We start from the raw sequence: 11,724 nt of genomic DNA, 5'->3' as shown, positions 1-11,724 counted from the left end.
TTTTAGAAACCTCTTTTTAGAAACCTCAAACCAGTGTGTTATATTTATCTTGATAAGTTAATTGTAAGAGAAACTAGTATGACAATAGACTGATAGAGTTTTTGTAATCTTTAGGATTTTCATGGAATCCCGGTGAATGTTACTATTTTTCTGGTTATTCCTACGGTTTCATAAAACCATAATATTCAAGCAAACTGTTGTTTTTTTAATCGATTGAAATGGTTGAAGTAGGTGAATAAGACTCAAAGAGGATACTCCTTAATAATGTATTTACAAATATCGGTGACATAAGAAACACATCCAAACACACAAATTTGTTCTAAATAGTGACTAATATCTATCTTATTAAAACTAATCGGCATAAGTTTTGCATCTTCGGGCCACAATAATTTCCAAATACTTCGCACACAAATTACAATACATTCAATTCTATAATATTATTATTTAGTACTTACCAATTCACATACAGATTGATCAGAAACTCTCTAAGTCCTCTGTTTGCTTGTCCTTAGGGCCACTACAACAACCAGAGCAACAACTCTTTTTACTTGTCTCCCCACTCTTCTGCAACAACCCCACTTCTAGATCCTCCACTTCAGGCTCCTCAAGCTTCACCGGCGACAAAGGAGAAGCACGGTAACACACAGGTGCAGCTTCACGCTCATCACGTAGAAGCATCATACTATTGAGTATCACAAGCAAACAAGTTCCTGCATCTGCAAGAACAGCTGCCCAAATTAGAGGGTAACCTACCAAACCAAGCACCATGATTGCTCCTTTTATGCCCACAGACAAAACCACATTCTCAATCACTTTCCTATGACTTCTCCTCGCTAGTCTCATCCCTTTGGGTATCTTGTTTATGTCGTTTGACATAAGAATAATATCTCCTGTCTCTGTCGCAAGTGCTGACCCTGAGATCCCCATTGAGATGCCAATGTCTGCTTTAGCCAAGGCCGGTGCATCGTTAAGCCCGTCTCCTACCATCATTGTAGGCCCTTGGCTCTTGAACTCATCGATGATTCTTGCTTTGTCTTGTGGAAGAAGTTCTGCATGAACTATATCCAAAGCGTCCCCTAGCTGTAAAAATGATAACGTTTTGGTTATTAAAAAATAAAAATAAAAATAAAAATAAAAAAAATAAAAATAAAATAAAAATAAAAATAAAAATAAAAATAAAAATAAAAATAAAAATAAAAATAAAAATAAAAATAAAAATAAAAATAAAAATAAAAATAAAAAAATAAAAATAAAAATAAAAATAAAAATAAAAATAAAAATAAAAATAAAAATAAAAATAAAAATAAAAATAAAAATAAAAATAAAAATAAAAATAAAAATAAAAATAAAAATAAAATAAAAATAAAATAAAAATAAAAATAAAAATAAAAATAAAAATAAAAATAGAGAAGGGAATGATAAGATAATGACTATGCTTCACCTGTTCTTGAATAGACATGGCTGCATCTTGGTTATCTCCTGTTAGCATTGCTGTTTTGATGTTTAAGGACTTGAGCTCCTGGAGAGCTTGAGCAGCCCCATGTCGACAACCGTCCAAAAGGCTAAAACTTCCGGTTAGTTCTTCTCCAATGTATATGTAACCAATGGTCTTACCCCGGTTCAGTTGCAAAGTTTTGAGACCTGTACTTAAGCATCCAACTCTTTGCGCAATTCTTTTGTTTCCAATGTAGATATCTTGACCATCTATTCTCCCATAAACGCCTTCTCCTGGAAAGTTCTGAAAGTTCTCGACCATATCAGGCGTAGGCTCAACAGAAACTGATCTCGCGTAGTCAATAAGCGCAGCTGCCATCGGATGGCTTGACTTGCTTTCAATGCTCGAGACCCTAAATGAAACCATCTCACAAGTCTCATTACATATGCTTAGTTCTGGTGGGCAAACTACATAGATACTTACCAGTAAACCAATGTTTTCAGATTTATATTGTGAGAAAGAGACTTGAAATCTGAGATCATGAACTCGGCTTTTGTAATAGTTCCTGTTTTGTCAAAAGCAGCAATCCTGATCTTTGCCAAGGTTTCTAGACAATCACCGGTTTTGATCAAAAACCCGGAGGTAGCTGCCTTAGTGAGAGCACAAAAGGTAGCAACGGGTGTGGATAGGATAAGACCACATGGACAACCGCTTACTAACACTACAAGTGCTAAGTGGAACCAATGGCTGAGGTTGTCAACCTTTAACAGGACCGGGATGACAGCAAAACATGCTGCTATTACAACAACAGCTGAACAAACAACAAAAGAAAAATGTGATCCAGATCATGATTTATGATTACTGACAGAACCGGTCATAGATATAGCTAGATGAAACATTCGCCTATAGCCTTAAAATGTTAAAAAGTTTACTATGTATATTATCATTTAGCCCCTAAATTCAATTAAATATATACATATATGTATTGATTATTAAGTAATTCTTCTAAGTCCAATACATCTCAGGACGGGTTCTGATTACTGACCTGGAGTGTAGTAGCGAGAACATTTGTCAATAAACCTTTGAGTTTTGGTTTGGCTTTTCTGAGCTTCTTCTACAAGCTTAGTCATTTTCGCAACCACGCAGTCTCTGGCTAGAGCTGTAGTTTTGACCTTTATATAACCTTCAATACAAAAAAGGTTGTGTCAATGAGCTCACAGAGTTTAAGATCATTTAAAGACCAGGATCATAATGATATTTATTTAGTACCATTAAGATTTATGGTTGCAGCCAAAACAGTAGAGTCTCTTTGTTTGGAGACAGGGAATGACTCCCCTGTCAATGTTTTTTCATCAACATCACAGCTTCCATCCACCACAACTCCATCAATCGGTATACTTTCTCCAGCTTTAACTGCAACAACTGTGTTTATTCCAACGTCATCTACGTCAACTTCTTGTCCAGTTTCCGCTATCACTGCCTTTCTAGGCGCTAAGCTCATCAGCGATGACATCACTGTGCTTGCCTGAAAACAAATGTTACTTCAGAACAGTGATAAACAAAGAGAAGTAAAATTAATGCTCTATACGCAAAGAGACCTTGTGAGCAGCACTTGACTCGAGCCAATCTGCAACTGAGAATAGAAACACAATTGTAGCAGCTTCTGTGTAATCCTCCATACACACTGTTGCGATCACTGTCAAGAACAAGCTTAGATATGCATTATTACACAACAAAACATCAAAAAAAAAAAAAAAAAAAAACTTAGGAATGATTGATATATTTTTACCAGCAATTAGAGTGAGAGCGTTGATGTCAACCCTAAACCTTGTGACAGAAGCAACAGCTTTAGCGAGAATAGGAAAGACTCCAGCCACCACGGCAAGAAGAGCGAACCACTCAAGAGGTCTATAGAAGTATTTGAGGAAAGAGAGAGCAAGCAATACACCAGAAACAACTGCAAAAGGGCTTGGCCATTGACTAGTCAAGCTTGTCTCTCCGTATGGTCTCACGCTTGCCTCTAACCTAGCTTGGTTCAGTGCCTTGACTGTCAAGAAATCGATATTAGTATCAGAATAAAGTCAAAATATTTTTTTATTTTTTTTAAGTTATGTACCGATTTTTTTTTTTTGCAACTAAGTTATGTACCGATTTGAAGCGGAGAAATCAAGAGAACGTCGTGGACAACGATGACGGTTCTAGAAGGGACGATGACGGAGAATTCTTTGACGCCGTCAAGAGGACGAAGAATTTCTCCGACAAGAGAAACTTCAGATGAACAGCAGATTCCGACCACATCGAAGTAGCTTGTCTGTAACTTCTTCTTCGTTGTCTCTTCAACGTTGGCCATCGTTGGATACGCGAAAGGTATTCGGACAGAGAAATTCGAGGAGAAGACTTTTAAAGGGTTGTAGTATATTCGGGTGTACTTTTTGTTTATTAGGATCTATACCTCTCAACGACTTTGTCGTAAAATATAATAAGTGGATAAGAAAATATGAGATGGTTTCCTCAGGACATTTGTCGTGGTATTATTGGGTTATATATTTTTAATTTAAATTTAATTATATCATTAAACTATATTAAACTATTTTTATTTTATTAATAAATTATTCATATGATAGTAGGATATATAAAATATGATTGAGAGAGCTTATATCATCTTTAGTTGTATATTTCTCTTGTTATTAATTTTATATAAACAGATAAAATCAAAAAAAAAAAAAAATTGTGGAGAAAAATTAAATCGATCATATACACCTTTTATGAAATTTATAGATACACAATAATATACATGTAGTTTCTGAAATATTTTCTGCAAACGTTGGACATCATATACAATTAGTTGAGGTTACATTGAAGACTTAAGCATCATAAATGATTTGGCGAGAGATTTTTGGACCTGTATCCGACATTTTGAAGCTGGCAACGGAATGTGATTTGATTTCTTTAGGTTGAATCTCACGAGAGAACAATGTTGTTGCTGATAATTTAGCAAAGCTTAGTCTTGTAATGAATTAAGGTGTTAATTCCCTCACCTAACTACTATGTTTTAAATTTAAGTAGATACTAATCTGCGCTATGCGCGGAAATTATTTAAACAAATCTTTCTAATTGTTACTGAAATTAGAATATATAAATTATGTTTTGCTTTTTTTTTTGCACAATAGATATTTTTTATATATTTGTGTATATAATATAGTTTGAGGATATATAATATACACGGGTATTTTTTTTTCCTTCCATATAAGTATATATATAAATATTTATAAGCTAAGACGAAAATAATTTATATAATCGTATGGTCCATCAATGGCATTTTTATATATAAAATTGGCCCATTAGCTAGAGTTTTGAGAAAAAAAAGAAAACCGATATTTTTTTTTCCGGAAGGTCAATAAGATGTAACTACTTTACTTTCTTTTTACTTTCCTTTCACTTTTCTGTCAGTGGTGCTGAAACGTTTCTCCATAAACATCAAAGAAATCTTCTCAATCGAAAACAAATCAAATAGATTTTCCCCGATTCACGATCAAATCTTGGCCACCTTAAGGAGTTTTTTGTGGCTTCGCCGCAAGATTGGTGAAGAATCATACACTCGCAGAGCAAAGTTTATGGAACTTATTTAAATCAAGGTTAGTCTCTTTGATTTTTTTTAAAACCTTCATATAAAACGATTACAAAAGTTCACCTAATAATCAGTTCAAGCAAATTCTCATGATTCTCGATCTGAAATCTGTAGCTGTAGTTCGACTATCGTTAGCGTCTTCGAAGACACTCCTTTGATAGAGAATCACCATTGAATGATGAAGGCAAAGCTAATGATGAGATAAGTTCCATGTTTTTTTTTGGACACCGGTTTTCTCTGGTTCAATTTTCAAAAATTGTTTTAGGATTTAAAGGTTGTTAAAAATTGACTTGTGATATATTTATCGACAGGTAACAATGTTTTGATCTTCTGAGACTAAAGAAGAGTAGTCAAGTAAACGTTGAAGAAAGGGAGAGTAAGGAGAATTCACATATAATGAAGGTTAGTACTACCTCGAAATTCATTTAGTGAGTAACCATGTCATAAAACTCTTTAAGTATGATAGGGCTAACTCGTATAGGATAGCAGAAATACTGTTCTCTGAAATCGTAATTGACTGGTTAAAATTAGAAGAAGGGTTGATAGTTACTGTACTAATCATGGTTAGATGATATATTGCTATACGTTTGATCTGATTTTGACTGATTGTATTTGCTTTTGGATGAAAACATGATGATCAATGCAAATAAATATAGCAAAAACAAAGTTTTAAAACACCACTTTCAATATCCAAACAAATATAAAAACAAAAAAGTAGCTCAAAAGCACTTTCATAACTCTCTGTTCTAAAGATTATTAAAAACCTCTTTGAAGACAACATTCATAGTTTTTTTATGTGGCTTCCCCTCTTTATCCACAATTAAAATTTTCAAACATTTCTTCGAAGTGACCCTTGAAATAGCAAGGTAGAGTTGTCCGTAAGAAAATACTGGCCGAGGGAGAAATATTCCAACCTCAGACAGTGACTGTCCTTGACTTTTTTGTTGATGGTTATTGCAAAAGTCACTGCTAATGGCAACTGTCTTCTACGCATCTTGAATGGAAGTCTTTTATCTGTTCGATTGATCAACAACTTCAGAAGCCACTGCTAATGACAGTGGCCATTAGCAGTGGCTTCCATTCAAGATGCGTAGAAGTCCGTAATAGCATCATGCAAATCTTCTAGATCCTCACCTAAATAGATAAATATAAAACATTAGAGTCAACAAAACAGAATTCATTCAATATGTTCAAGCCTTATATACCTCTTCTAGAGAACCACCTAGGAGTACATCAGCACTTACTTCCACAATTGGTTCAGCAATTGTATCAAGTAGCATCACCTTAGTTTCACCGGTCATCCTTTATAAGGAGATGTAGCTTAAACCTAATTGAAAATAAATAACTAATTCATAGTACATCATCATTATCAATCAGCAATCAGCAATACAATTAAAATAAAGTTTTCGAAACATACTGAGGTGCAACTTTGATAACGCTCTGACGGCATGAATCACAATGAAACATATGTTTCACAGGCACCACGTCCCTTTTAGTAATGTTGGTAACCTTTTTGAAGTTACACTTAACACAACCAAAGTAATACCAAGCCCAATCAGTGTCAATAGCACAAACAATTGCCTTGACAATGCATTTCTCGATCTACATGTACATATGAAATCATTATTAGTAAACAGTACAATTTAAAAAAATTCAATGCTAATAATAGAAACATAACCTCAGTTGCCATTATGATATCCAATACTGATCTCTCTGGATAAAGAGACCATTTGTCAATCTGGCGCTTGTTTCCTTTTGGTTTCACAACCCCACGATTATCATTAGAGAGCGCAAGCTCATTAGTTGGCATTCTAAAAATATGTAAAACAAATCATTAATAAATTTTCATTATATAGTATACTGACATTATAGGAAAAGAACATGTCTTACACTATTTGATAATTGTGCACATCATAACCGTGTGGATTAATCACCATAGTGGAAGCTTCAAATGCATTTGTTATCTGGACTTGTCCTACAACAAATGAAAATATTATTTCAGCAAACTTATATCATATTAAAAATATATCATCTAAATAAGATTATTAGACATCTCACCCTTGTAAACATTGATTTTAGCAAATCTAAGTAAACATAGAAAATTGGCTGACTTACCAACTTTGTAAGCAGAGAACACTTGTTCAGCAAAACGCCCCCATAGAGAACATGCTATATGTTGATCACTGAGAATATATATACATATAGAAGGTCAAAATTGGATAACATATGCTAGATTAAAATAATTGGATTAATATATAAAACATTAACTTACCATGTATCTGTCAAAGCAAGCTCCAGATTCTTCTTGTCTTTACCAAGAACTGGAACAACTTCAATGTCTCCAATATCAGTTGCTTGACCAAAAACATCTACATCCATGTGTAACAGAAATTAAATATTAGGCTATTAAATTAAAAGATTGTAGAATAATAAGATGGTCAATTATTATTTACCAATCAAAAATTTTGAATCAACGCTTCCGTTAATGATCGCTTGGAATGGCGTTAATGTCAAAAAATCATCATCATTTTTTAAAGACGAATTGACATTAGAATTGCATGTGATGGACAGCTTGAATTTATGGCTAGTTGGTCGATACTTCCCGGTTGTTGGAGTAAACGAGAAATTCTCATGGAACCTCCATTCTCCAACTTGCAATCTCTTAACACGAGCGAGGAAGAGCCTCTTGCAGGTACAATGAATCTTGACACCCTACTGTTACAAATAATGAGTGCTCAATTTAGAAGTTCATAGTATAACTGTCTAGAAAGTTCATAATAAAACTTCATAGAATAAAAAGGCTTAAAAAACACTTACTGTCTTATATGCGAGTATGAACTCTAGAGAGTCTCCACCGGAATAATTTGAGTGATGTGTCCATGAATGAAGAACCTTCACTTCAACCTTCCAAGTTGTTTTGAATGGCTTGACATTGCTCAACAAAGTGATGTTGTTCGATGTAGTCATAGCCATCTCAGTGTTTGCTTTTATTTTTTGGTGAGGCGCATAATTCTGTGAAGGTTATGGAAGATTATTTATAGTGAATTGTGTGTAAATGCTAGGTATAATGAGAATATAAAGGCATATTCTGATTTCCATATATTATAGGTTTGTTATCAATATTTGATTTGCATTTATTTTAGGAACTGATATACGAAGTTAAGCGATAAGATCTGTAATGAATTTAGATGGGAAGTTGATTAAAATAGAGATCATATGCAACTACTAAAATCGTGTGAAAATATATTTTGTTAGAAAAAAAATATAAATAAAGAAAATATTTAAACAAGGGTAAGTTGTTAGAGGGTTTTTTGCTTGGAAGAAAAGTTAGTATAGATTTGAGCAAATCTATAATTAATGTGTGTGGAAGATATTTAATTTGCAGGACACGTAATTCTAAACTTGTTCACAAATTTGAATGTATACATTTATTGTAACCATACTCTAGAAACACATCACATACGAACCATGTACAAATATATTTACTAAAAATATAGTAATATACCATGGGTTTGAATAGTAACCAAAGGAACGAAGAGGAACACTACATTCTTTAACGTTCCTCAAAAATGTTACCATTCATGAGGAATATTTTTTCCTCTTCATCCCTTCTCATTCCTTTTTTTGTAGAGAATTATAATGTAAATTTGTTCCTTGTTAATTTTGATAAGGAACCCGGGTTCCTCATCATTCCCAAAATTTTATTCCTATTCATTCTTTTCCTAATCATTTCTAATGTTAATGTTCTTCAATGGTTACCAGTCACACCATATATTATACGTTAGTTCTTTTATGATTAGATATGATTAGCAAAAGAAAAAAAAACTCAAAAAAATTAATGGTCAAACGAATATAATCTATATATGGTTGACAATTTTACGTTCATAATGCTAGTGAAAGTGAGTGTTCAAAACTTACAGGTGTAGTGTATGACTTCGAATCTGGATGTCTGGTTAGTATTTTAAAAAATTCAAATGTGAATTAATTTGAATTAATTTTTATGCGGTGATTGATATGAACTACAGAGAACACAGAAGAAAGTGTTGTGATTCAAGTAATGAAATGAAGTATAAACATGTTTGTCCAAGCAGAGTTTGTATTAAGATATAATCTATAGATAAGAATTGTGTATCGTATTATTCTTATAATTATAGATAACCAGTCCAGGGTAAAATTACTCGACATTCAGAAGGTTGGTTTAGTTTTATGACCGGATGCTGGTATGATTTTAATATAAAATCGGTTTATTCATTAAGAAGGGTATAACTAATATCACATGTAACTCTCTAGGAAAGGTCCGAAAAATTAAAACAACTTCTATCAATAGATTTTTTTTAGGATTCTGTTTTAATAGAGTAGATGAAATTGTGTTTCAAAAAAAAAAATGATAGGGGCAGAAACATACTCATTCCCAACTATGTTGAAGAAATAAGCATTCGTAGGTTCTGAAACAACCTTTGTTTATGAGACAAAAACAGAAAGATTTTTCGAGATAGTTGGTGGTGAAAATAATGTAGGAAAATATTTACAAAAATAATTACAGAAATCAAATTGCAAGACAAAACAAAAATTTATTCATGGTAGCTATGGTAGATTTGATTTTGAACCAATGAATTTAAATAGATCTTCGTTTAATTTCTCCGGCGATGGTGGAATATGCTTCATCTGGTCCGGCACATTCTCGTTGAGCTTGTTGACAAGTATCATGATATTGTCGCGAGCTTTGTTGAAGAGCGTAAGGTTTTCTTCGAGCTTTGAGGAATACGAGAGATTATCAAAAATCTGATAAAACAGTTTCCAGTTTTGGCAGTGCCGGACCAACCTTTTATATTGCCCCAATCAAAATTTAAAACTATGCCCTCGTGCATGTTTTATCAAGATCACAAAACAGTATAAAAAATAATTTAAATTTTCATTAAATAAATCAAATTTCATAATATGTTCATAAAAAACATTGATATAAAAACACTTATTGCTGAAATATAGATCTTCTTGCATTTTTCCCTGCATAATCATCCATTAAACTCCTATAGTCAAGTTTTTCGACCATAGCAGTCTCAATTGTTATGTTTCTATTTTAGAATTAGGGTTTTAATTATTATCTAAAATATAAATTTACTAATATACTAGCGGGGTGTCCGCGCTTCGCGCGGAATATTGTTTTATTATTGCTAAAAACATAATTTTTTTTTGGATAATGTAATTATGTTGTCGTTTTTATTTGTTAAGATCATTATTTGATGTTTTTAGTGTGTTATGTAGTAGGTGATAAGTTAATATATTTTGCGTTTTTTTTTTTGAATAATGTGTTGTTGTGTGTATAGTACTTGTTAGTAGTCAAATGAGCCTCTAACGTAAACTAATATTGAATTTCAGTAACTTTGCATCTACGCATTTGTTGATTCTAAAATTAACGTTTCATCGTCAAAATTGTATTACATTTTTTTCATATTTTTGAAAATTATAATTTTTAAGATGTTTTTTGCCCTCTTCCCATATTTTAAACTTGAGCCCTCACCGTCTATGTATTTCATTACATTTCTGGTGTGCGGTGCTTCTCACCATCACCGGAAAAAGACTCACATTTTTCTCTTGTTTTTCCTTGCCTTCTTCACCTATGAGATTATATGGTATTTGTTGCAGATCAGGTCTATGAGTTTTCAGTTGTTCGGTTGCTTCCCACGGTATTGTAGCTGTTCCAGTCAATATTGACTGCTCCTCTTCTTCCTTAGATTTCAGCTGATGTTAGGAACTGCATCTCCTTGGTTGGGTCAGAGTTTATTCGTCTTTGATTTTGTATTCCTCGTCGTTGGCTTACCATCAATAGTCTCTGATCGTTTTGGTTTCCAAGATCTAGTTTTTGGTGTTCTGACTTCTATGATTTCTTTCATAGCTCGAGGACGGCTCCATAGTTTTCTGATTTCGCTCCGTCTCCCTTTCCTTCTCTATTCTTGCATCTCTTTGCAGCTTTCATCGCATCTCTGGTGGCTCTCCCTTTCACCATGTTTGCCACTCGAGATTTGGATAATGTTTTCGTTCGTGTATGCTATGTGGGCTTGGAAGGTTATTTCTGGTCTCAAGTTTAGTCTCTGATTTTTTGGTGGTTATCTTCCATTCTCCCTCTCTCAAGTTGTTTCTTTTCTTTCCATGTTTTCTTTGGTATAAGTGTGCGGAGTTAGTCTCTTGGAGCTTTGGTCTCTTCTATCCAGAGCTTTGTGGTATTTTACTTGCATGTCGTCTTGTATGTTCTTGTTTAGTTTGTGAGGCGTTTCTTACTTTTTAGCTACTGGTTGTGATTCCGGTGTTTTAGGCATATATTTTCCTGCTTTTTAGTGGCTTTGGCCTTTCGATTATTATTCTCCATTTGGTCCGCTTTCTTAGTTTATGCGTTGGTTGTCTAGTTTCTTATTCTTAATTTGATTATCTTATGATACTAATAGTGAAATAAATATAATTTGTAAATGAAATAATAAAAATTAATAAAAATAATAACTAAATATGCCCAATAGATAATATTTTAACAAAATGTCAACAAACCCCATTCCACATGTCATAAGAAAAGAAAAGCCAACTTTATATATATAGATTTAAAAAGTTTGACAAATCTTATTATAATTAAATATGCCCAATAGATAATATTTTAACAAAATAATCTACAGAT

General features: G+C 33.1%; 1 protein-coding gene and 1 long non-coding RNA gene across 2 annotated transcripts; one reads left to right on the top strand and one right to left on the bottom strand.

Moving 5' to 3' along the window:
- Nucleotides 1-221: 221 nt before the first annotated feature.
- Nucleotides 222-3,890, bottom strand: LOC106408552 (cadmium/zinc-transporting ATPase HMA3). Its single transcript, XM_048763237.1, has 8 exons — nt 3,584-3,890; nt 3,225-3,482; nt 3,034-3,131; nt 2,705-2,960; nt 2,481-2,618; nt 1,919-2,246; nt 1,442-1,847; nt 222-1,080 (listed from the first exon to the last, which is right to left on the bottom strand). Exons 1-8 carry the CDS (start codon nt 3,783-3,785, stop codon nt 475-477), a joined length of 2,292 nt encoding a protein of 763 aa, XP_048619194.1. The 5' UTR covers nt 3,786-3,890; the 3' UTR covers nt 222-474.
- Nucleotides 3,891-4,808: 918 nt separating this feature from the next.
- Nucleotides 4,809-9,221, top strand: LOC111207404. Its single transcript, XR_007326348.1, has 3 exons — nt 4,809-5,070; nt 5,178-5,465; nt 7,635-9,221. It is a non-coding gene; the product is annotated as an uncharacterized LOC111207404 (long non-coding RNA).
- Nucleotides 9,222-11,724: the final 2,503 nt, after the last annotated feature.

The sequence above is a fragment of the Brassica napus genome, chromosome C7 (assembly GCF_020379485.1).
Source record: "Brassica napus cultivar Da-Ae chromosome C7, Da-Ae, whole genome shotgun sequence".
Classification (NCBI taxonomy): Eukaryota; Viridiplantae; Streptophyta; class Magnoliopsida; order Brassicales; family Brassicaceae; genus Brassica; species Brassica napus.
The sequence above is the reverse complement of the archived record's forward strand: the minus strand, read 5'-3'. Positions and strand labels throughout refer to the sequence as shown.

Bases quoted from the DNA above. Each gene is read 5' to 3' on its own strand.
- LOC106408552 (XM_048763237.1), bottom strand. From the start codon at position 3,785: ATGGCCAACGTTGAAGAGACAACGAAGAAGAAGTTACAGACAAGCTAC. The intron at 2,619-2,704 runs GTACTAAATAAA...TTTGTATTGAAG, and splicing joins TGCAACCATAAATCTTAATG to GTTATATAAAGGTCAAAACT. The intron at 1,081-1,441 runs GTGAAGCATAGT...TCATTTTTACAG, and splicing joins CCATGTCTATTCAAGAACAG to CTAGGGGACGCTTTGGATAT.